Source organism: Plectropomus leopardus, chromosome 2 (assembly GCF_026936395.1).
Source record: "Plectropomus leopardus strain MGB_pleo_1.0 chromosome 2, ASM2693639v1, whole genome shotgun sequence".
In the NCBI taxonomy this organism is placed as follows: domain Eukaryota; kingdom Metazoa; phylum Chordata; class Actinopteri; order Perciformes; family Serranidae; genus Plectropomus; species Plectropomus leopardus.
Genome location: NC_142177.1, coordinates 18,654,695 through 18,680,825, shown reverse-complemented (window position 1 = coordinate 18,680,825; position 26,131 = coordinate 18,654,695). Strand labels below are relative to the sequence as shown.

The 26,131-nt window shown below is 41.7% G+C and overlaps 2 protein-coding genes across 4 annotated transcripts; one reads left to right on the top strand and one right to left on the bottom strand.

The window, feature by feature from the left end:
• Positions 1–1,883: 1,883 nt before the first annotated feature.
• Positions 1,884–17,613, top strand: hcfc1a (host cell factor C1a). Of its 2 annotated transcripts, none has more exons than XM_042503456.2 (28): positions 1,884–2,039; positions 3,168–3,368; positions 3,874–4,022; positions 5,153–5,313; positions 5,416–5,624; positions 5,812–5,896; positions 6,022–6,128; positions 6,212–6,391; positions 6,494–6,736; positions 6,857–7,005; positions 7,114–7,296; positions 7,381–7,602; positions 7,997–8,101; positions 8,217–8,433; positions 8,805–8,941; positions 9,044–9,191; positions 9,317–9,537; positions 10,374–11,199; positions 11,479–11,624; positions 11,818–11,952; positions 12,404–12,611; positions 12,838–13,119; positions 13,207–13,313; positions 13,394–13,528; positions 13,615–13,800; positions 13,954–14,251; positions 14,951–15,014; positions 15,125–17,613. In XM_042503456.2, the coding sequence occupies exons 2-28, from the start codon at positions 3,173–3,175 to the stop codon at positions 15,162–15,164; spliced, it is 5,139 nt and encodes a 1,712-aa protein (XP_042359390.1). In that variant the 5' UTR covers positions 1,884–2,039; positions 3,168–3,172; the 3' UTR covers positions 15,165–17,613. The 2 variants fall into 2 exon arrangements, with proteins under 2 accessions (XP_042359390.1, XP_042359381.1); XM_042503447.2 differs by having other exon boundaries at positions 11,476–11,624.
• LOC121955485 (ras-related protein rab7) lies at positions 16,031–21,864 on the bottom strand. 2 transcript variants are annotated; one of them, XM_088087118.1, is made up of 5 exons: positions 21,247–21,864; positions 19,820–19,946; positions 19,508–19,726; positions 17,673–17,798; positions 16,031–17,561 (listed from the first exon to the last, which is right to left on the bottom strand). In XM_088087118.1, exons 2-5 carry the CDS (start codon positions 19,925–19,927, stop codon positions 17,475–17,477), a joined length of 540 nt encoding a protein of 179 aa, XP_087943244.1. In that variant the 5' UTR covers positions 19,928–19,946; positions 21,247–21,864; the 3' UTR covers positions 16,031–17,474. The 2 variants fall into 2 exon arrangements, with proteins under 2 accessions (XP_087943244.1, XP_042359402.1); XM_042503468.2 differs by lacking the exon at positions 21,247–21,864 and adding an exon at positions 20,199–20,334.
• Positions 21,865–26,131: the final 4,267 nt, after the last annotated feature.

Here is a 26,131-nt window from a genome sequence, read left to right as displayed (position 1 = left end):
ATCAAACAATGGAAAAACATGACCTCAGAAGCAGAGGCAGAGAGGATCAGGATACTTTTACACAATATAGCTTCAACCTGACTCACAGGATGTTGACTGTGGCTATAAGCCTGCCATTGGCTGGCTATGTAGACCAGTATGCTCCCCACCACCTTACTGTTTTTAAAATCTCCCTGCTATGGAAAACAACCACCTCCCTGCCAACAACCGACATGCTGAAAAAGGCTTATTTTGATGAAGACTTGGATCATGTGATTGGGCAGGTCTGTTTTGTTCTTTCAATGAATTGTTGTAAAGACATACAATAAATAAAAAGAAATTGTAAATGCACCTTGAAAAAGCCCAGACTCCATTTCACATTACTCTCATGCCTGGTGTTCATTCTTTTTTTGACACAATGAGTCAAAGTTGATGTGCAACGTCTTTTGACCCTGACAACAGCATGCAAAATGACACTGACTTTACCAGTTTACAGATACGTTTCACTTTACACAAGCTTCTGCAATACTGTTGTAATAATGTTGCGCAAAAAAATGAGTAAACAGTGACAAGAAAATGACCCATAAAATTAGCTGGGGAGAATTTTAGTTAATCACACAAACAAAAAACTAGGGAAAAATGTCCACAAAACTATTTTTTCTATAATTATATATTTGAAATGGTATCACAGAAAGAAATATGTTTACTTCTTTCTTCGGGACATTTTCTTCTGTTTGTTTTTGTTTTATGATTTTTACTTTTTTACTTTACTTTACAGTAAGTTATGTGGACTACATTTCAGTTCAGGTTTTGTCAAAGGTGTGATAAAAAAAAGCCACTGGAATTGAATCGGGCTGTACAATTAATCAAAATATTATTGAAATCGCAATATGTCCAAGTTTAATACCTAAATAGTAGGAGCTGCATTTTTTTTTTTAATTAGGTAAAACGTGTCATTACATAGGCTGCTATTACAAATGAAGCATTGTGGTTATACAGGGATGCCCCGGCTTACAAATCACATCCCAGACATAAGGGAACATACATGTGTGATACAGACCCCAGCAAAAAAATCACATCATCATTTTCTTTTCTTTTTTCATTTAAAATTAAATGCAAAAATTATAATGCCCACCAAAATTGTGACTCAAAACGCTGTGTGTAAATATGTAAAATCTAAAACCACATCCATATTGCACAATAGTGTTTCTAAATTGACTATAGCTGGTAATCATCTGCATTCAAGGAGACAGTTAAAATGACAGGAATATCTTGTTCGACATTTCAGTTTACTGGTAAAAACCTAATCTAATCAATGCATGGTAAAGAAACATAGATGGACCTATTTCTGCAAACAAAAGTGGACAAGATGGAAAATCGTCGAAAGCTACCACATTTTAAAGTTGTTTTTTTTTAAAGTAAAAAAGGAAAATGTTGCTAAACATAATACAGTTAATTGATGTTGGTAGTAGTGCAGGCTTTGAAACAGTGGAGGGCGCTCTGATGGAGGGTGTGGGCGTGTCAACTGTTGTATATGAGAGCTTTAAATCTGTAAATTCGTGCTTTTACACTATTGATGTACATACATATGCATATTTCAGTAAGTTTAGGGCGGAATAAAATCAGCACCCCCCACTGTATTAAAATAAAAAGTGGTTTCGGCACGGATGTCGCCATCTTTAGTAAGGGACAATAAGCCTAGTGTTATAACGCAACTTGTTGTAATTTGCTAAAAGTCGTGATATGTCTACTTTCTACAGATTTCAAGTGTCCCTTAAAGCACCTCGCAGCACCGGCATGCCTTCGCCTCTCCACAGTGGCAAATAACATAAACTAAAGGCGTTTCTGTGTGAAATGGTCATCGAGCGGGTCTCTGTCGCCATGTTTACTTTGGGTGACGCCAACTCTCTTCCATTTTCCTCCGCCTCTGGTTGTCAAGAAGATGGCAGCTTCCAGGCAGGCATGAGAGGAAATACTTCTTCACAAATCGAATGAATTTGGATTATTGCCGCAAGATTAGACCACATACCAGTGTTTTTGCAACTACTGCATCGAAATAAGTAAGTGAAAATCTGAAATATTTGCGCCTTTTACCGGTTTGTTATGTTTTGTTGTGGCTTACCGCCCGGCCATTTTTCTTGTGGGAGCTGTAGAAGTAGGCCGATCGTCGAAAAGATGGCTGCTTCCAGAGACGGCATGAAAGATAATAACAGTCTGTTTGTGCAGTTTTACTCGGCTTAGCTGCGTTTTGAGAGTGTTGTTGCAACTAAATTTGTATCAGGTAAATAATGCACTTCAAAATTAAGCGAAATTATATTGCATTTAATTGTAAAATTTGGCGACGCTTTGACAGATGCTAACACTGTTAGCATGGGCTAATTAGGTTGAGCAGTTAGCCGCTAGCGCTAACGGAGTATAGCTAGCGTTTGAATTCATTACAGTGCAACGATTTGACTTTATTCTTTTGTACATTTCAACAAGTTAATTGATGGACGTTAGAGTGTGTGCTGTCCACACTTTTGCGGTTGTTTAAGTGCGATTTTAATATCTTTGTAGTGGACATAATTATGTTAGGGAATTGCAAAAAATGCTAAGCTTGTTAGCTACAATATGGCGACTCCCAGAGAAGCATGAAAATAGCCGACTCTTGCTAACACTTATAACTGTGGAGTAAGTTTGTGTTGCAGGAATGCTGTGTTCTGCTCTGTTGCCCGGCTGCCTGTGTGTTGAATTTGTTTTTGATTTAGTGCGGTCGTTTGCTGTTGTAGTTGGGTAGCTATCGTGTATTTTTCTTTTTCATTCGCTTCCGCCATTTTTCAGACTGGCAGCAGCGTTAGCGGGGGTTTGTTTGGTTACAAGATGGCTGCTTCCATGGATTGAATTCAATGGTTAGAAACAGCTAAGAAAAAAACTTAGTCGTAGGGGAGATGCCACAAACAACATCAGATCTATGGAAAATGCTTTTAAACTAGCGGATAGTCGAAAGATGGACTGCATTTGCAGTTCTTTTTTTGATTGAATGTGTTCATTAACCAAAGCTAACCGCTAACTGTTAGCCGTTAGGACCGCACTCTGTTGTAGAAGTTAGCCACAGCGGTTAGATGCTGTTGATGATGGCCGTTAATGTAAAATTATCCCGATTGCTTCGGCAGTAAAGGCATATGTTGATTTATTATTTTTCCTCACAGAAATCATGTCTGCCCCTGGCTCCGCGGTGTCTGGGACCACGGCGTCGGTTCTGCAGCCGCGGTGGAAACGGGTCCTCGGATGGTCCGGTCCCGTTCCCCGGCCCAGACATGGTCACAGAGCTGTGGCTATAAAGGAGCTTATGGTTGTCTTTGGTGGTGGAAACGAAGGGATTGTGGATGAATTACATGTATACAACACTGGTAAGATTAACTTTGCATCTACAACTTTACTGATTGTCCATGTTTTGTTTTGTTTTTTTTTTGCAGTATGCACAATGTTTTGCTAACAAATCTGCAATTGTGAAATAACGTAAAACGCATTTCCACATTGAGTCCTCGCACTTAAAAAGTTATTTCATATTTCTAAAGATTGATTCGTGATGTGCAGAACCAAGTAGCGTATAGGCCTCAGTAGGCCAAGCAAGTCCGTGTCTGATTACATTTGGCCCCCTCTGCTGGGGAAATGGGTTTAAAGCATGTTAAAAAAGGCGGGCTAAAATAAAATGGATGATGCTGGTTGGTTTAAGTGTATCCTGTGCCCCAATTTCCTGCACCTAAACCAATAAGGTCGGACAAATTCAGCAAATTTGGTTTATGTGTCCTCATCTTCAAATTCAGATTATGGTTTACATTACAGTTTGAATGACTTGATATGGTGAAGTTGCAACTGATAACTTCATTGTTATCATTGTGTTTTGATTTCCAGCAACAAACCAGTGGTTTATCCCAGCAGTCCGTGGTGATATCCCCCCTGGTTGTGCTGCATACGGTTTTGTCTGTGATGGCACAAGACTGCTGGTGTTTGGTGGGATGGTGGAGTATGGAAAATACAGCAATGATCTCTATGAACTACAGGTAAACTGTCTATGGAAGATATTTGTTATGTGTAATTTGATTTTAAGATGATGTGAGTTTTCTAGTGTTTGATGCAGTCAATGTATATATAGTCCCCCTCAAATCATACATTACCAGATATGCTATTTTAAAATAGTTGATATTGTAGCTCTTGTAAGTATAAGCTGGAGATGGATGTGTTTATAATATAAACATTTTAAATGTAAACCGTCCTGCTCATGTTGTAAGTTCAAATCAGAGTGTTGTTATTTGTAAGTATCACAGTTGTGCAGGTGAATGTGCTCCATGCGCTTTAGTTACGGACGGCGATGGTAAGCTAGTGAATGTAGCTGAATGATAACATGAATCCTGATTTATCAAATACAGACTGGGAAGTATGTTGCAAAGGTTGCTGGGGCACCATCCAATGTGTTTATGTTGACTCTGCACTTCAAAGAATTGGACTAAATAGCTAATGCAGTGCAAAGTTTTGGTCCAACCTCATCCAACAGTGATGAATAGCTGTTAAGGGTGAGAAAAATTATAGATTATTAGCTGCATTATGATTCTTTCTTGAATTATTCAGAATTGATTTACAAAACTCCTCATAGAGAATTCAGAGGGTTCACCGAGGTCCAGCAACTGGTGAAATCGTGAATAACTAACAAGTTGCTCAACAAACTATGTTGAAGTCACATTTTAGGAGGAAAGGGGCAGTCTTAAGAGGAAATTAAGTTATTCTGCATCTGACAAGTGCACTATACAAAAAAACCCAAACTTGTCTTTACTGTCCCACTTGCAAAAACTTTGTTCTCTGCATAATGAATAAAGTTTAAGTAATAAATATGCTCTGTTTGTGGTTAAAACATGAAGTAGGTATGACTCAATCAAGTTTGTCAACCAGAGTTCAGACGGATTTTCAGCTAGTAGGAAGTGCAAAGATAAACATTAAATAAGATAAAAATGGATAAATTAATACAACATTTAAAATGGGGTTAGTGGTTAAATAGTGTCCTTTCAGTTAACATTATCACACAAAATTCTTATTAGATTGTCAGAATAGGGAATGAGGTGTACTTGTGTTTGTTACAGCTTCTGCTATGACCTTATCAATTAATAATATGTTGTTTTGACCATGGATTATGTCACAGGCCAGCAGATGGGAATGGAAAAAGTTGAAAGCAAAAAATCCGAAGAATGGCCCCCCTCCTTGTCCTCGTCTTGGCCACAGTTTTTCCCTGGTTGGCAACAAATGCTACCTGTTTGGTGGACTAGCCAATGACAGTGAGGACCCCAAAAACAACATTCCCAGGTACAGATGTTATTCCAGCAGGACTCTTAAATGCGGGAGACTCTTGTGAGTCTACTTCAACCAGCAACATGAGTGTGACTTCTGTCTATTTTTCATTTTCAGATACCTGAATGATCTGTACACACTTGAACTCCGTGCTGGTTCCAGTGTGGTTGGATGGGATATTCCCATCACATATGGAGTTCTGCCTCCTCCCCGTGAAAGCCACACTGCTGTGGTATACACAGAAAAGACAAGCAGGAAATCTCGCCTGATAATCTATGGAGGAATGAGCGGTTGTCGCCTAGGAGATCTGTGGACTCTTGATATTGGTAAGTGTCTAATAGTGAATAGAAAAATGACAGCACAAAAATTAAAAATGCCCTCGCTGGTTCCACTCAGACAGTGCTGCTATTTACACCCAATAAGACCAAAGAGGATTGAACATACTCACTCTAAGAGCCCCACACTGTGTGAGGCTTTTGTATAACAGCCTACTCTTCTGCTCATTGTCTCCAGATACCCTGACATGGAACAAACCATCAGTAAGCGGGACAGCACCGCTCCCCAGAAGTCTCCACTCTGCCACCACCATCACAAACAAGTGGGTCAACTGCTGCACAGAAGCAATAACATATTGAATGTTGTGTTTAATCATGTTTAATATCCCAGAAGAAAAAGCTGAGCTTGGTGGCAGCATCTCAGTGATTTCATTTTCTCAACGTGCAGGATGTACGTTTTTGGAGGATGGGTTCCACTGGTGATGGACGATGTCAAAGTAGCCACACACGAGAAGGAGTGGAAGTGCACAAACACTCTTGCCTGCCTAAATCTAGGTTTGTCTGACTCTCTATTAATTACACTTTGAGTAAAAAAGGTTTTGCAGATGTGAATTTTTGTACCATGTGCGTGTTTGTAGACTCCATGTGCTGGGAAACAGTGTTGATGGATACTCTTGAGGACAACATCCCTAGAGCCCGTGCTGGCCACTGTGCTGTGGCCATCAACTCTAGACTCTATGTTTGGAGTGGCCGAGATGGTTATCGTAAAGCTTGGAACAACCAAGTGTGCTGTAAAGACCTCTGGTACTTGGAAACAGGTCAGTTTGCTTACATGGTTTTGTCATTTTAAGTGATTTCAGTGGCTTAAGTTTTTGAAATAGTGTCATTGTTGTTAATTTTTTTGTCCTCCATCTCCCCAGAGCGGCCACACGCCCCTGCCAGGGTGCAGTTAGTCCGTGCCAACACAAACTCTCTTGAGGTGAGCTGGGGCGCCGTCTCAACTGCTGATACCTACCTACTGCAGCTGCAGAAATATGACATCCCTGCGACTCCAGCTGCAGCCTCGCCAGCCATGAGTGCCACCCCCGTGCAGCCACTGAACTCTCCAAAGAGCCCTGCACCGGCTGCTGCAGCACCCTCTGCTCAGAGCTTACCCCAGACAGGTATTACACTAATGACCAATTGTTTTCAAATTCTTCCATGTCCATTGCTTTTGTCACCATACCAGGAAGCGACCATAAAAACACTGCCATAGTCTAATCATCAGTTCCCTTGTTTTATAGCTGTTTTGAAGGTTGCAGCTCAACAGTCTGCCACAGGCACATCTGTCGTCACAGTCCGCCCCAGCCAGCCTGGGAAATCCCCCGTCACTGTGACATCTCTACCGCCAGGTGTTCGAATGGTAGTGCCTGCCCAGACCACCCAAGGATCGGTATGAATAATTTTGCAATGCGTTCAATTATATTGAAGATTTTGCATGAAGTATATGTCGTCGCCAGATCAGTAACTGTATCCAAATTGTTTTTTCTTCTTCTTTCAGCCTATTGGAAGTAGCCCTCAGATGAGTGGCATGGCAGCTCTAGCTGCAGCTGCTGCAGCGACACAGAAGATCCCGCCCTCTTCTGCAGGCACTGTCCTAAATGTTCCTGCAGGTGCCACCATTCTCAAAACAGTTGCCGTTTCTCCTGGCACCACCACAGTGAAAATGGCATCTCCTGTCATGGTACAGATTTCACTTAACGTTGTCATTTTGCAGCATTTTGCCTCAGGTCTCAGGGTAATTCTTAACATAACCATGTGCTTGTAGGTCAGTAACCCAGCCACTCGGATGCTGAAAACGGCTGCAGCCCAAGTTGGCACAGCAACTGCATCCTCTCCCACCACCACCAGACCCATCATCACTGTGCACAAGTCCGGTGCCGTCACAGTGGCCCAGCAGGCCCAGGTGGTAACCACTGTGGTGGGAGGAGTCACCAAGACCATCACCTTGGTCAAGAGTCCACTCACCATGGGCAGCAGCGGCACTCTGGTAAGACAACAGGACTCTGTAGCATTTAATACTTTAACACCACTCTGGGGGCACCCTATGGTGTGTTCACAGGCATGCTGTAAATCCTTGGTTCTGTAAATTGCTTTTTCCACACTTATTGTGCATTTTGGTTTTTTATTTATGTCTTGTCACACAAACTGGTGACAACATGCACTGAGCTGAGTGGGGGAGGGAGTAAAGGTTGGCCTACAGTGACTGTTGGAGAATTCTAAGAAAACAGGGAGCATGATGTTAGCGATCTGCATGACTGTTGGTCAGTTAGGGCAGGAATTATTTGTAGAGCTACCAGTGGTCCATCGTCCCACTGAACTCCCTGTGCTGTCCGATGTTTTCTGGTGACTCATGAACTTGAGTCTCTCTCCTATGTCGGCAGATCTCCAACCTTGGCAAGATGATGTCTGTGGTACAAACCAAGCCAGTGCAGACATCAGCTGTCACAGGCCAGGCTTCCACTAACCCTCTCACACAGATCATACAGGTCAGCTATCTGCATGAGTGCAGGAAAAAAACAGGAGGTAGCTTAAAACTCCTGAGACAGGCACCAGATGTCTTTCTCAAAATGCTTTGTGTAACATGTGACTCTCTCTCCCCAGACAAAGGGTCCCCTCCCAGCTGGCACCATCCTGAAGCTGGTGACCTCTGCAGATGGCAAACCCACAACCATCATCACCACTTCCCAGGCAGGAGGCACAGGAAACAAGCCCACAATCCTCAACATCAGCGGCGTCTCTCCCACCACCACAAAGCAGGGCACCACCATCATTAAGACCATCCCCATGTCGGCCATCATGACCCAGCCTGGAGCTACAGGTATAAACTCACTTATGTTTACTGTTCCACAAATACATACCACGGCAGCCTGCATATTTGTGATTGAGAGCAGTACTGTAAAATAAGTGAAGCTCACGTATGTTTTGGATTTTGAACATCTGGATCACATGATTGTCCTTGTTTGTTGTCACCTGGTTCAATTTCAAGATGAGCAGTTATGGCATGCCGCAACAGAAGTAGTGACGATGTAGTCTTAAGTTCTTCAAAAAATATAGTGTTTCTGCAAAGGCCAATAAAAACAAATGTTTGGAATTATTGGCAGATGTAAATTAACCCAAGGCCTGGTATTCAAATAATGTGTCTGAGTTGAAATAATTGAATGAAAATCAACTTTGCTTTTGTCCTTACAGGTGTAACAAGCAGTGCAGGCATGAAAACACCAATCACAATCCTGACCACAAAGGTGATGACCACTGGAACTCCTGGTAAAATCATCACCGCGGTGCCCAAACTTGCCACTGCTGCTGGCCAACAGGGACTGACACAGGTACACTGACTCTGTTTGTGCAGTAGTCTTTATAAATGTCATTGTTGTGATGCCCATGTATGTTGCATCAAAGGAGATTTATCCTGAACTGTGTGTCTCTAGGTGGTTTTGAAGGGTGCTCCTGGGCAGCCTGGCACTATTTTGCGCACTGTGCCCATGAGCACAGTTGGTGGTGTTCGACTTGTTACACCAGTGACAGTATCTGCTGTTAAGCCCACTGTCACCACTCTTGTTGTCAAGGGGACTACTGGTAAGAATAATGATTTGTGTCATTTGTTTTTTTGATGATTTATTTATGGATTACATTAATATGTTATCACAGATTTTGTACTCTGGTTCTTAAAATCTTATAATGCCATTTTATCTCTCTTCCAGGTGTCACCACTCTTGGGACAGTCACTGGCACAGTCTCCTCAAGCCTCGCAGGAAGCAACGTGGACAGTTCCAATGCCTCTCTGGTCACTCCCATCACCACACTGGGAACTATCGCTACCCTGTCCAGCCAGGTCATCAGCCCGGCTGCCATAACTGTGTCAGCTGCTCAGACCAGCCTGACTTCTGCCTCCGCATTGCCCTCCTCTACCATGACGGTGCAGGTAAGACCCTGCCGATTGTTGTCCCTCAGGTTATATTTAGCATTTTAGTCATCGAGACATAACATCACGGCAGAAGTGTGCCTCTTAAGCTTTTACATCACTACGTTACAAGCAAAAGAAAGAGGTGTAAATGTTAGGGTGTGGGTGTTATTTCTGTAGCTACAAGGGTTGTGTGCCAAACTGTAGTATTGAGTACCAATTCATGTTTAATCATTTAGTCCCAAATGTCAGCACCTGATAATGCATCTGGGTGGGAATGCTGGATTCAGACAGGAAGTGCCCCAGAGCTAGGAAGCCAGCTGTGGAGCTCTGTCACCTTCCCAACGAGCTGAAACTGTTGCTGCAGCATTGTTAGTTTTGGCACCTGGTCTCTTTGCTTTTCCATTTTATTTAAAAAAATAGCCTAGTATTAGTGCTTTTTGTGATTGATTATTAAATTATGTACTATTCCACAGCGTTGTCAGCTGTGTCTAAACAAAGAGCAAGAAAGAGGAGCAGACACACATAAGCATGCAGACAGACAGAGTCTTGGCTTTATGTGTAATAAGAGGAGCAGAGTAGACCAGAGAGAGATTGTGTGTATCACCCCTGTAGCTTGTTCAAAAATTATTTTTGTAATTAGAGAAAGAGATGGGTACCAGTATAGAAATCCAGGTACAAGTTTCGGTTCAAATGTAAATGGTACCTAGCCCTATTAACTACAGAGCAATGACGGAGCTACTGTTAGAAAAACAATGGGTGGAGAGCTAGGAAAAGGGAGTAAAAAGGAGTTGTTTTTGAAACATGCTGTATGACTCAACGATGACTTAAGTTGCTTTACTTCTTCTTCTGCCCAGAACCAGCCCACCCAGGTGACTCTGATCACAACCCCCAGTGGTGTAGAAGCTCAACCAGTGCAGGATCTCCCAGTGTCAATTCTGGCTTCGCCAACCTCCGAGCAGCCCAGCTCCACTGAGGCTGGAGCCGCTGGAGAAGGCTCTGGGACAGTCACCCTGGTCTGCTCCAACCCGCCCTGTGAAACCCACGAGACAGGAACCACCAACACAGCCACCACCTCTTCTGCCTCCATGGGAGCAGAAAAGGTCTGCTCTAACCCGCCCTGCGAGACCCACGAGACCGGAACCACCAACACAGCCACCACTTCCTCGGCTACAATTAAAGCAGGACAGGTGTGCTCTAACCCGCCCTGCGAGACCCATGAAACAGGCACCACCAACACAGCCACAACTGCATCATCAAACATGTCTGTGCCGCGAGTGTGCTCCAACCCGCCATGCGAGACCCATGAAACTGGGACAACTAACACAGCTACCACAGCATCGGCTAACATGGGAGGAGTCCAGCAGACTTGCTCCAATCCACCCTGCGAGACCCACGTGACCGGCACCACCAATACAGCCACCCAGTCAGCATCTAACATGAACGGAGGCCAGACAAACACCGCGCAGAGGGTGTGCTCCAACCCGCCCTGCGAAACACACGAGACAGGGACCACCAACACCCCGTCCACAGCCACCTCCAGCATGGGAGGTGACCAGACCAGCACAGCGTCAGGTCAGGTCCAAAGGGTTTGCTCCAACCCGCCCTGTGAAACACACGAAACTGGGACCACCAACACAGCTACCACTGCCACCTGCAGCATGGAGACAGGAGAAGGCACAGGTAGACCTAGATTGACTGTAATTGCATCAGCTCACTAGGGTAATGAAATAAAGCAATCCTGCTGAAAGCTTTTGTTTGCTACTTTCAAAATTAACCAGTCATCTTTAGTGTGATTTATGTGTTTATCTCACAATTTGTTCTTGCTCTTTAAACAGAAACAGCAAAAAAAAAAAATGTTTTGATTTGCCATATGGTAGATGCTTAAGCTGCATCCAGAATGTAAAATGAATTTACTGGAATAAAGTCAAACTTAAATTATGTTTTTGTATTTATCAGCAGCCCAGCAGACAGAGGAGGGAGCAGAAGGTACCAGCAGCACAGAAGTGGCCTCCACCACTGCCGCAACTGGCATGGTTACCACCACCCAGGGCAGGGCCATCACAACTGTCACTCAGTCCACACCAGCCCCCGGACCCTCTGTACCAGTAAGAAATCCACTAATTCACCAGCAGGGTTAACAAATGATCAAACAACTACTGCTGAGTCCAGTTAATCTCAGCAGATACCTGTTTTAAGGTTATATGTCTGAATCAGACGGCATTATGTGAGAGGCACATAATTTCCTAATTATTCTCCATTGTGACCAATATGTTATGTCTCATCTTTGTGTCTCTCCAGTCAATCTCATCAATCACAGAGAGTGTGAGCACTGCTGCCAGCTCCACAGAGGAACCCATGCAGACTGACGAGACAGCATCAGCAGAAGCTGCACCTGCAGTGGAGGGAGCCACTGCCATGGAGACACAAGCAGAGGCAAGTACTGTGTAACGTCACACAAAACAATTGTTTGCTTATAGCCCATTGAATCAAAGATATATTGACTGCAGAGGTTACACTTTGTCGTTGTCCGTCATTTGTATGGACAGTCTTAAAAAATTTCATCATGATGTACTATTTCCCATCATTTTTTCTTTTTAAAAATATAAATATATAGAACAAGCTTATAGATTATACATTTATAAGGGTGTATAGCTATTTGCTAGAGTACCAGAGCACCCCTATGAACTGTGTAAATGCATGCATGTGCACGTTTAAGATTTAGCTCATTTTGAAGGTTACCTAACAATGTTTCTTTGATTGTAAGTTTACATACATTAGACAACTATAACTACAAATGAAAAGATGTTTTGCTGCTTTTTCGTCTTTATTAGTTAACCGTCAGCCTCTGTTTATTGGGTATATGACGTACAATGTGTTCTTGCAGGGAGAAGCAGCCACAGCTACAGCCTTGAATCTGCCGTCAGAGCTGATGTCTGAGGGTCAGGGCGCCACACTCATGGTGACAGGGCTCTCGGACGAGGAGCTGGCTGTGACTGCAGCGGCAGAGGCTGCTGCTCAGGCAGCTGCCACTGAAGAAGCCCAGGCCCTTGCTATCCAGGCTGTGCTCCAGGCAGCCCAGCAAGCCGTAATGAGTGAGTTCAACCATCATCTTGTATGCTCAGCAGAAGCATTTTATATCAATGTCCATTGGCAGTTCAATGGGAAAAGGCATTGGAAGATTTATTTATTCTTCTACTCTAAAATAGTCCATAACAGGGATGGTCCTCCCCAGAAGCTAGCTTTGCTACCTCCACAATTATTAACACTTTCACATGGTTGTAATTTGTATAATATTTCCTAAATATTCTCTTTTTACAGATGAAGGCGATTCCACTGGAGAGAGCCAGCAACCTACCAACATCCCCATCATGCTGACCCAGCAGGAGCTCGCTGCACTGGTCCAGCAGCAGCAGCAGCTGCAGCTGCAGGAGGCTCAGGCTGCTGCACAGCAGGCCAGTGTCGACACAAACTTGCCCACTGAGGGCCTCGCCCCTGCTGACAGCCTCAACGACCCCTCAGTCGAGAGCAACGGACACAATGAAATGGCTGCTGCAGTCACCAGTGCTGTTGCGTCACTGCTGCCACGTACCACTGCTGAGAGTAAGACTTTTTTTTATGCGATAGTTATTTTGGACGTCTTTTTGGACAGTAGATTGACCTCTCTGTATTGTTCATTTGACTCCACAGCACTCGCTCCATCAAGCACATTTGCACCCTCCGTATCGGTAGCGAGTCCAGCCAAGCTGCAAGCAGCGGCCGCTTTAGCAGAGGTTGCCAATGGTATTGAGGGAGAGGTGAGTTATTGTACAACATCTGGCTGGTTCAGCAAGGTCAACGAGAGAAGAAACTTCAGTGTATTATTTTTGTCTTTCAGAAGCAAGCCCCTCAGCCAACCCCCGTGAAGCCTGTTGTAAAAAAAGAGAACCAGTGGTTTGATGTTGGAATTGTTAAAGTGACAAATATGGTTGTCACCCACTTCTATGTGCCAGGAGATGATTCTCAAGGAGATGTAAGTGTCCCAGGGGGGCTTCTTTCATGCTTAGATGGCTGTGTTAGTGTGCCTTGTGCATCTCTAATCTCTGTTTCGTTTGGTAGGATGACTCTGGCATCATGCCAGACTACAGCCAGATGAAGAAAATGGAGCTGCAGCCTGGGACAGCGTACAAGTTCCGTGTTGCTGGAATCAACGCTTGTGGTCGTGGGTCTTTCTCTGAGATATCTGCTTTCAAGACCTGCCTTCCAGGCTTCCCAGGGGCGCCTTGCGCCATCAAAATCAGCAAGGTAAACACACCAGTTCAGTCTTTTCCCTTTTTTTTCATCTTATTTTTGGATTTGATATACAGGTGAATAAACATGATGATAATGCCAGCTGTTCTCATGAGCCATGCTTTTAGGTACTGAGTAGTAATCATTCACTGTCCCTCCCCTCTGCAGAGCCCAGATGGTGCCCACCTTACCTGGGAGCCCCCCTCGGTAACGTCGGGGAAAATCATCGAGTACTCCGTGTACCTTGCCATCCAGAGCAACCAGACAGCTGAAGCCAAGGCCTCCACCCCGGCACAGCTAGCCTTCATGCGCGTGTATTGTGGACCCAACCCCTCTTGCTTGGTGCAGTCATCCAGCCTCTCCAACGCCCACATCGACTACACCACCAAGCCAGCCATCATCTTCCGTATCGCTGCCCGCAATGAGAAGGGCTACGGTCCAGCCACCCAAGTCCGATGGCTGCAAGGTGAGCACACAGATTCACAAGCTAAGGACTAGTCCACACAGACCTCTGTTTTTGAAAGAGGTTTTTCTTTCTGTTTTCAAAAATATGGCCCGTCCCCACAAACACTGTAAAAGGAAGAACACAATTGAAGTGTTGTCAAGAGCATACCAAACCAACAGGCAGTGATATAACCTTAACCCCTAAAGCCACATAGGGAAGTGAAGATGTTGGCAAATCAGAAGCCTAATGTTTTTCCTGGAAAGCTACCAGGATCTCCATTGCAAATTTTGATGACTCTGTTCCTCAGTATAGTGGAAGAGGAACTGTATATATATATATATATTTATATATGTGTCAACATATAAAAAGTCCTGATAGCAAGGTTGGAGTCAGCACCATTCTGGGCCTTTCCATCATTGAATGATATGTTGCCTTATTTGTGACGCTTCACAAAAGAGAAGTGCCGACACTGACGTTACAAGCCAAAAACTCCAGTTTCCCTGTCAAAACGTCTCAGAAAACATACATTTTCACCCTGACAGGGTTTTACAAAAGATCACATTTCAGTGACTTAAAAAGCAGTTTGCGTGTGGATGAAAGGCAAAGAATAAGCTATGTTTTCAAATGTGCATGTGGACAAGGCCTAATCCTCAAATATTAGCAAGTGAGGCGTTCATTATGGATAAAGAGATGTGTTGTAACAAATTTTCTGCTCCATAGAATCTGGCAAAGATGCTGCCTCTGCAAAACCGGCCCCCAAAAGACCAGGCACCTCTCCCGATACGTAAGTACAGTTTCCTGGTTTCATACTGTGCACACAGGCTCCAGACATTAACATGGCACTGATGAATACAACATGCAGTACTTAATCTGGTTTTATGTGTGCTCTTGCAGTAAGGCTACTGGTCCAAAGAAAGCAAGGACGGACCAGTGAGGTTGCCCAGAGACCCCTCCCAGTCTTTTGTCCTTTTTCCACTCGCTGTCCTTTTATCAGGAAGACTGACCTTCACCCCTCTCCACCTCCTCATCCTCATCCTAATCTCATCCTCCACCCTCAAGTCTCAGATCAAGACAGCAATGGAGGCAGAACAACCGTATGAAGCCGAGATGAAAGTCAATCTGAGAGATGTTTCTGTAGATAAAACCCTCCCTCCTCCTCGTTCTGTTGGTTGTACTATTTTTAGAGCAACACAAACTTAGAAGCACATTATCTTTTTCAGTCACATCCCCTTCCATCGTTTAACATCTATTTTTGGCTTGTTTCAGTAGTTGAGCAGTATAGAGAAGCATTTACATCTTTCACAAACTGGGAGCCAGCCTGAGCGCTATGTTATTTTTATTTTTATTTTTTTTTTTGTCTTTGTTTTGTGAATCCTGGGGGGATGTAGAGAGAGACTACATGAAATGATGTACAGTGTTGAAAAAGGCTGTGGAGGCATTAGCTTAGATGAGGAAACATCGGTATGGATACAAATAAAGCACTTGTCCTCAGCGACAGAGGACATAATTTTTTTTTCCTTTCCTTTTTGCTCAAATTTGCTTCATCAAGAACCAAGTCTGTAGTCATCGTACTGGACTCCAGTCTCCTGGTAATGTCATCACTGTGTGCTTTTTACCCCAAGATGAGGACTGGTGGCCGACACTTCAAAGTGGACAAAAAAAGAAAAAAAAAAGAACGACGAAGAGATTTGTAGAGAATGAATGACAGACTTTGCTAGGACTGAGACTTGCAGCACACACACACACAAAAAAAAATCTTGCAAAATCTTCCCAAAAAATTAGCAAGCAATGACGCAGAAGATCTTTTGTGTAGTTTATTTTTGTATTTTTTAAGCTTTTTTTTCTCCTGTGTGTATGTGTATGTTGTGTGCATTTTTAAAAACATCACTTTTTTTAACTGTTGTTCATCCCCATAGTTTGTGTTCGTGGGAAGACCGGTGGCTGTGTTGAGGTTGCCACTATATTTTTAAAAATCTTCATTCAGTTGGTTGTATGTTCTTGTTGTTAACAGGTGGTAATGAACGAGAGAAAGACTTTTGTATTTGTTCCAAGTAGAACCCACAGAGGTTATAGGACTGAAGGGAACTTTGAAGTGGACCCAGGGAGAGGAGAGTTTTTACTTTGTTTACTACTCAATGCTTGTTTTGCTTTGTTTGCCAAACATGGAATTTCACGGGGTATGAGGAGAAACAACATCAGATCTTTTCATACCTTTCCCCCCAACTATCCTGATCAGTTGTCCTACGCTTTTTATGCTCATGAATGTGGTGTCTAACCTCTTTCTTTAATTTTTAGAATGGCAAATTATATTAGTAGACATATTTTCCCTATCCTATTGATGTATGTGAATCCATTTAATAAATTTTAATTTTTTTTTCCTTCCACGGCTCTGTATTTCAGACTACAGATGGTGTGCAAGCTAACTGTGATGTGTAAACCCGTATGTCTTTGAATGGGGATGTCTTGGGAAGAAAGCTTACATAGCCGGAGTGTACTCACTTGTAAATTAGTTCGTTCATAGAGCAAGAATAAAACAAACAAAAAAAAAACATCTTGGCCTTTTATATAATTACCTGTAACAAACTGTTTTTACATGTTGGTCATCTCTTGATTGCCTTTTGTGTCTTTACTTATAAAAGAAACAAATATATATATATAAATATATATAGTCTCCCTGATTGTTCTAATTTGCTTCTGTCAAGCTGATTCACTGTAGGAGTCTGAATCACTGCTAGGTTCATTACAATAACAAGGATTTGTACAGGGAGGAGGTTTCTGACCGGACATGAGTGTATATCTACTTTGTAAGGGCGGATTCAGTTGTGATGGTAACGGCCAGAAAGATCAGAGCCAAGGTGTTCGCTCGCCGCCTTTTTCTCCGGCTGGCGCCTTGGTTCCGTTTGTGGTTTCTCCCGATTTCTTTCTAGAAATGAACTTTCTCTTCATATGCATTCATAATTTTTGTGTGTGTCAGTGTGTCTGTTGAACAAAACTAGACATGCATGCAAAAGCAGTGTATTTTAGTAGTGATGCCTTAAGTTAGACCATAAGCTGAAGGTTCTCAAAAAAAAGAAAAAAACATTTAATGAGTTTGTTCCTCTCTCCATGTGGTATACAATTGTGTCCTTTCCTTCCACAGTACCTTTGCTGGGTCACTATTTTTGCACCCTCGTTAGATAGGTCATCATCAGCAGTGTCGAGGTCTCTCTGAACTTTCCCTCCCACACTGGGACGAGTGCTGCTCTCAGCACTCACAGGTGTTGCGAGTTTCTCTCGGCTGTTTGCAGGTTATCTGGAAATGTCCTGTATTTTCCAATGTGTGTTTTTTGTACTGTAGGGAGTAATGTATCTTTTATCATCAAAAAATAAACATGTTAAACATAGAGAGATTTTTTTTGTGTCTTTCTTCTTTTCGAGACAGATTAAAAAGAGGCTTAATTACCTGCTGTAAGCCGCTCCTAGCCGCTCTCAGGAACGGCTTTTCCACATCCAGATCCTCCTTCGCGCTCCCTTCAAAGTATTCAGCTTGGATTTCCTCACACCACTGCAGGGCCTTCCTGCGAGACACCTGCAGGGAAAGTACAGTACAAATGTCAAACGGTACTGACATGACAGCATGGGGCACATAAAATGCAACAAAAAACTTTAAGGGGAACAACATCTAAATTAAGAATTATAATGTTATTTCCATGGCCTAGGAAAGTTCAATCAATATTTGTGAACACAAGATGCCCCCTCTCAAAGCCAGGAACCAGATAACTGAGTTTCAAACTTGTGATGTATAAAGTATAAAGTCTGCAGCAGCTCCAGACAATGAATCAGAGCCTGATATTCAGATTTCTTAATTTCCAACTCTAGACTTTAAACCCTGTGGCATCACAAATGAGAGTTTTAGCAGTCTAGTTTTTGGATTTGGGAGAGAGTTGTTCATCTTAACTGATATTTTTGGACTGTCTAAGGCCATAGGAATAACATTTAAAAATGTTACAACATTATGTGCTGCACAAAAGTTTGGTGGAAAGCTCCAGCATTGCAAAGTGCTTCCACCGTGCACATTTTTTAAACATTAAATACTGTCCTGTCACAGAACAGCTCATAGTTTCTTTGCACTTAATCTGTAATGAAGAGTCAAAGGCATCTTTGAATGAGCAGCCCTGAAGTGTAGATCAGTTAGTTGAGTAAATTGTTTAAAGATGGTTATTACCTGGATACCACATTGGCTGTGACCTGGGCTGCAACAATTATTTTTTTCATACTTTTTGGTAATCTGCCAATAATTATGTAAATGATTTAAGTGCAAAACACTTGAGTGCAAAGATCAGCATTAAAGTACTCTGATTTTTTTACCAAAGTAAAAAGTAGCAACAGCGCTGTATAGAAATACTGTCATGAGTAAAGGTCCTGCATTCAGAACTTTTCTCACAGTACTAAAAATGAAAGTATTCCTGATGCAGAATGGCCAATTTCCTAATAATTTATACCATAATACTAGATTAAAGTTTAAAGGTGGTAAAGGTTGATATTAAAAGTTAGCAAATACATGTAGTGGATTAAAACGAAACATAAAGTGGCATAAAATAAAATAAAAAAACTCAAAGACAGGTAAGAGTACCTCAAAATTGTACTCAAGTAATTGAGTAAAACTCACAGGGAAAATTACTCAAATATACTTTTGAAAATATACCATTTAAAGGGACAGTTCACCCAAGAATTAAAAAAAACATTCCCTGTAGTGCTATTTATAAGTCCAGATTGTTTCAGCATGAAGTGTGTATCTACTCACGGATGAGAGGCTCATGACAGAGCAAGACGTTATCATAAATGGCGTCCCCCTTGGTTGAGCTGTAACCTGAGCTAGCTCATTGGTGCAGGGTGAGCAAACAGTAGATGTACACCTTCTTCTGTAGGTGTAGTTCAGTGGAAAGAAAATAGTTCCTACATGAAACTCCTCACAACAAGGTCTGTGGATTAACTTGAGTAACTGGGTGATGATTTCCAGGAAGAGATGTTGCAGTTCAGTTTTTTCAAACGTATTTTTGGCGTTTTGAGCACCACGAGCAGAGTGCCATCTCATTCCATTATACTGGAGAGAAGGCAGACATCTCTACAGACGTTATCTCCAACAATCTGCAACTCACACCAAAACTATCCAGATAAACAGCACAAGAGAAAATACGCACGTTTTTGATTTTTACCTGAACTGTCCCTTTAAACCCTATCAGTGGTTCACAAGGTCACGTCTTAGATACTTTACTACAGGAGGGCACTTAAACTCACTTCCCGGTTGCTCAGGTCAGTCTTGTTACCCAGTACAATGAAGGGGAAGTCGGATGGGTCCTGAGGCTCGCCCTGGATCAGAAACTCCTTCCTCCACTCCTCCAGGGCAGAGAAACTGACTGTGGATGTGACATCAAACACCAGCATGCAGCAGTGGGCTCCTCTGTACAGAGGGGTACCCAGAGACTGGAACCTCTCTGTGCCAGCTGTGTCCCACATCTGAGGGAACAGTTACACCTGCATGTAACATCAACATGTGCTGGTGCTCCTGTGTGTATGTATGTTTCACTGTGGCTGGACAGGTGGACTGACCTGAAGGGTGACTGTGTCCCCATCTATGTGGACTGTTTTAGAGAGGAAATCAGTTCCTATGGTGGCCCGGTACATGTTGGTGAAGCGGTGATTCACATATCTGTTCATGAAGGAGGATTTTCCCACCCTGTGTAAACATTGAGTAAAGGCACAACACATTAAAACATCCCTGTCTCTTTTCACAGACATTTAGCAAGTCACGTTTGATCTCACTGCACTGTTAACAAAAAACTTTTGGGAGTATCCTTTTGGATTTACAGTAAATGAAAGTGAAACAACTATCCACGGGGCACTAAACTCAAATTTAACCACAAAGGAAATGCTTTAAAAAAAAAAAAAAGAAGAAGAAGAAGAAGAAGAAGAAGCTATTCAACTTTACCCAGAGTTTCCTATGAGGATTATTTTCAGTGTGACCGGCCTGTTTGTGTCGCTCATGGTCTCGTCCATGGATCTATTATAAATCGGTCTCGTCTCTTGAGATTTATTTTGACCGGAGCTCGAGCTGCTGCTGCCTTCAGGAGCTGCTCGGAAATGTACCGTTCGGTCAAATGACGCGTCTCAGTAAAAGTACGCCAAAGGGTTTAATGTTTAATTGGGGCTGAAACCACAATGTTAGAAATGCGAGTTCTTTTGGGATATGGAAAGTCTAAAAAATATTATTTTGACAGCAAAATATAAATAATAATAGCCCATTCTATTGTCATGATTATTATTTTTTGTTTTTTTGACTCCTGTACATCAGCTAAATTGCACGTAAAATCTATTTCCGACCATGAAAATCCACAGTGTGTTTCAAAGTCCCCTCTATAATACCAGGAATGAAATTCTGGCGAGAAAGCAATTGGTGTTGGTTTAAAAATAGTAAAATTTACAATAATTATTTAATTCCAATTTAACTTATTGAAGATATATTTTCAAAAAATATTTAAAAAATAATAATAATGGCATCAAATTATATAAAATGTCGACCACTATGTAATTTTCTGTAATAATAATAATAATAATAATTAATTAATTAATTAATTAATTAATTAATAATAAGCATAAAACCTGTCAGTAGTGTCCCCAGTGTTTTTCATAGGCAAAAATTAATGTTGCCAAATTGCATTTTAGTTACTAATGGTTTATTTCAGGAGTTAAAAGTGTCTAACGCTTCCTCAGTTTTAAAGGTGTCACTTCTCTTTGTAGGTTATGAGGCCGCAGTCTCTAAGACTTTGTTGGCCCCGCTGACACAAATAGTTCCGCAACCGCTGACAGTGACAGTTGTTGCCTAACAACACACACACCTTTACCTGAAAACTCGCTCACTCACTTTGTGTTTGCTGGGTCTACGTATTATACTCAGGTAAGCTACTTAGTTGTGTATCCGATTAAATGAGAGTCTGTTAACTGAAGCAGACTGTTGTATATTAAGCGTCTTGACTTACCGAAGTAAGTATGAAGAATCGTCACCGGCTCGGAGCTGCAGTCTCCGCCGCCTCCAGATGTCTCACCTATCAGCTCAACCTTAGAGACTCTGCCGGGCGAGTCTGTCAAACATCCCCGCGCCGGTTTAAAAGGGTCCTCCTCTCCGCACCACATCTTCATAACATTATCGTCCACAGTCCTGAAGCGCCATGTTGCGGTTAGCCAGCTAGCTATACTGAAGCGGCTAAGCTAAAAACAACAGCACGGCTAACGGCTCCACACGTCCACAGAAAAGTCCTCACAGCGGCTTGAAGAAGTGAACCGCTGCCACCAATGTAACCGAGCACCCTGAGTTCGCCTAACTTGATAACTAATTTAAAAAAGAAAATTAAAAACAGGACGAGAGATGGTGTGACAGCTCCAACAACAACTGCTGCCCTTTTATTTACCTTTACCAAATTTCCCCCACACACATAAGTCCCAAAAGGAGAAGAAGTTCCTCTCAAAACTTGTTTTTCCTGCCTTACAGCAACTTCAGAGGGACACAGTAGGCCTCCGCAACAGTCGGTTACACCACAATATACAGTGACGTTAGAAAACTACCGACGTTAATGTAGGCCCAATTACATATTCAGAACAGCTGTGAAGCGGAGTGATACATGCAGAGTAATAAGCCCCAGTGTTGGCGTAGGACACAGCCGTGCACGTGACAGCAGGTGCATGCTCATGAGTTTTTAGTGATGGGGGGAAATGTAGGTTACAATAGTACAAGTACTGTAGGTTACAACTTTTAACCTTCACTCTCCACTCACGCTGATTTTACAATGTGCTATGAAAATATTAGATGAAAATGACTGTGTTGCTAACGTTATCTAACAGTTGATAGGCTAACACTGACAGGTTTCATTTGGAAGCAAACGTTAAACCATAAAGCCCCAATGTCTGTTTTTCCACCTATTTTAATTGAATTTGTTCAATGTTCAATTTACGTTTGAGTGTATAAACGTTGAGAATGATGCTAAGCGTTGTTAGCATGGTAAAAGTCCCTTATAGAGGACCCTCCACAGCTTAAGTACATTTAGGAGCAAAAACTAAGACAGCTGATATCAGAATAAAAGTTAAAGTAGAACAGTTTTTCCCAATAATGCAGACAGATCTAGATAGATAGATGCATACATACATACGTACATGTTTCTCTGGATGGACACAATAACTTGGCACAGATGTTTGTTAATGAAACTTTTGAATAAAGGCGGGACAAAGTAAGCCTCGAGTGAGCAGAGAGAAAAAAACACAAAAATTAGCTTTATTTAATTCTTTGACCTGAGACTTGCTCCATATTTGCAGAGATGCAGTTGTGTAAAAGATTTCCACTGTGCATTTTTTTTAATTATATTGGATAACTTCTTTATGTACCACAAGGAGGCAGCATAGGCTTCAGGTAATTCACCTTTCTTACAGGATTCCCTTTCTGTTAAGTTCAGCAGGTGGTGTTATCTACTGTGCAGGCCTATATCTAGTGATTCAGTGTTGTCAAAGTAAATGCACAAAAAAAAAAAAAAACAGCCATAACAAGTAGGGGTCATGTTCAAGTTCAAATACACATATTAACTCTCATTTTTATTTTTGTGTTTTTTCAGCTTTTCCTTTTAATCTGAGTAAAAAGTAAATATTTTAAAATAATATGCTTTCATATAAAAGACATGTTAATTTCTTAAAAATCTTTGGTAAACCACACAAATATCACAAATAAAACTTCAAATTATATTTGAAGGTTTGCAAGTTAAACAACAATCATTAAACAATAGTCATTACAATCCCAACCTGTGTCGTCAAACATTGTTACAAATACAAAGAACTGGATATAAATTGTTTAAATTCAAAGTGCTCAAAGATGCGATATATAACCAAATGGATTTTGGACAAATGTAAGTGTATTAGATGATTTTAACAACCTTAAAGCTACATAAAGGTCAATGAGGGGGGAAAACAGAATGTTAAGAGATTCAAATAATGCCATAAAGTATAGTAAGAAAAAAAGAACATAACATAAAGAAATATATACATTTTACAACGTGACGTGCAAACATTGGTTCTCAGTGGGTAAAATATGAAAAATTATCAACAAAATACTAATATACAACAAGGGATAAAAAACAGGAAGCTGCACTGAAATAAAATAACTAAAATCTTATGAAAATGAAAGTGAAAAAAAAAGCAACATACATTGGGGTGTTGCTTATATGCTTTTGTGTATCTGTGTCCTGTAGAGACTATCAGAGGTGCAGCAGAATACTGAGATTACACATATATCAGCAATATAAAAAGCTATGATATTTCAGTGAGCGGCACTAGAGTGCCAAGCTTTGGCTACCCAACCACCTCTAACTTTATTAGTCATTGCACAAGACACAAAATCATATCGCACTGACTGTGCAGACAGAAAACTGTGTGACAGAAAACCACATGCATTTGAGTTATTCTTCGTTGACTAAAAATGTAAGTAACTGATGATAAAAAGGAGTGTAAGTAAATAACGATGGAGAGGACAGTTTGTGTGTGTGTGTGTGTGTGTTTTAGAGAGAGAGAGCGCTCTCCTGGGCATGTCGCTGCAGCCCTGCATGACAGAGATAAGACCACCGCCTACACAGAAGCCTGTTTCTTGGGAATTAGAAAGCTGTCCCCAAAGTCCACTGGTGACACACAACACCATCCGTCACTCAGCTACCACAGGGTCACACAAGCTCCCAACTGTCCGACAAGATGTTCCAGTGTCGGCTAAGACCGCATCAGTCAAGATACCGTCGACAAGAGCGGGCAGTGTTGTGTATGTCTGTCTGTCTGTGTGTGCAGGTTTTATGAGTTACATGACACAACCACAAAAATGCTGCAACGTCCTGTAGGCCTGTGTGTACGTCTGTGCCACAGTGTGACAGTGAGCGGAGGGCCTGTAATTCCTGGCCTCCTCCTTTCATCATGATAACCTCTTATCAGAGCAGAGCAGCCTGCCCCACAGCGGCAGCAGCCACATCCCTGCCCAGCTGTCCATGGTGCCACAGAGACCTCATTTCACTCAGAATATCACTCTCATTCACACAGCTCATTCCCACTCAGTTTTATTGTCACTGTCCCTAAAGAGCCAAATGTATGAAAAGGAATCAACTTCACAGTAACTCTTTCAATTTATTTTCATTTTACTGTTTAGCTGTAGCCTACCCAGCATGCACTGGGAAATATACATATTGCACAGGTGGCTCTTAAACACATTCACACATTCAGGCAATTTAGAGTTTTTATTTCACCTTAACTATAAACAGCACCAACAACAAGCCCATATCCATAACCCACATAGGTGCTGCAACCATTTAAGTGCGTTTTTAAAAAATGAATCACCAAAATCAACATATCAACATAGCCTAAAAAACATATAGTAATAGGGATGTTGCAGTGGCATAAGGGTTGTCTTCCATGTCTGTCCTGGTATTTTATGCCACAAAAATGCCTAAAATAATATTTTTAGAATTGTACTACCAGCAACCTCATTGCAATCATGCCTTAAATACACTAAGCATAGTAAATAAAATAGTTCCTCACTCAGTTAGGTTTTTGGGTTTGTTTTTTTTTGCAGTCTATGCTCTCCTCAATGGGAATACTTTTAAATTGCTCATAAGGGGGATCAAGAACTGGGATGAAGCCATAATTCTAAAAATATGAAGTTTTAATGGGTAAGAAGTGGGGTCGGTTTTTTTGTTTGTTTGTTTTCCTTTTGGTCAGAAAAATAATTGACCAGAAGTCTTAATCATACTGTACATCTATTCAAGGTCCAGTGTGAAGGATTAAGGACCATAAATTGGCAGAAAATGTATATAATATTCATAACTATGTTTCCATGGATTTATCATCATCTGTATAAAAAATGGTTGTGTTTTTTGGTACGTTAAAATGTGCAATTATATCTACACATTGAACGGCTCCTTTTCCATTCAGTCCGCCGTGTTGTTTCTACAGAAGCCAAGAACCGACAAATGAACACTGGCTTTCGAAAGCGCTGTTTGCGTTTTTGCGTTGGCCTCCGTAGCTATACACGCTTGGCACAAAGGAGATGTTTCAGTTAATCAACCTTATCACTAAATGCTACTACATCATTCATACTGGACCTTTCAAACTAAACTAAATAAATAATTTTTATGTAAATATTCTCAAAAATATGAGCATAGATAACCAAGTCGCCACAATCAAGACATTATTGAAGAAGAGCATACAGGAGCCTACAAAACATAAGTTGATGTAGTCAGTAATCCTCATGCCAGAAGACCACGTCCACACCTGATAAACAACTAAAAATCTCACTTTACATGTGTAACATGTCTCTAAATTCTCCGAAATATCAAATGAATGACTTCAGTGTCCTCAATGGGCCTGATAAAGAAGAGAGTTTAGTTGTGTACGTCTCTGTTTCCTCACACATTTAGTCACTCTGTGCAGTTAGTCCATCCCATGACCTTAAAATTGTGTCCTTACCGAACAGGCCGGTTCCAGCCTAGTTCCTTTGCTGCATACACCCACCCTCCAAAAGGCCATAAAATATTTTGAACCCTTGCTGACTTTACTTTTATAGTATTCTGCAGTTGGTCTCTACCAGCACTTCAGGAGACTTTTATTAGCATGTGTAGAGCAAGGAAAGTTTAGGGAAATAGATGCTAAATTACAATTTTGCACCGCAGTTGCCATGAACTATGAACTGATTTGCATCTGACCTAACTGATGCAATTTATCACCGCTTCACTACCGTATGAGGATATAACTTTAATTTAACTGCTGCAGGTTCTTAAAATGCGGAAAAAAAGCCCCAGTGTTGCAAATAATAAAAAGGCCTCAATTCTTCCCAACTGTTTTTCTCCCCTG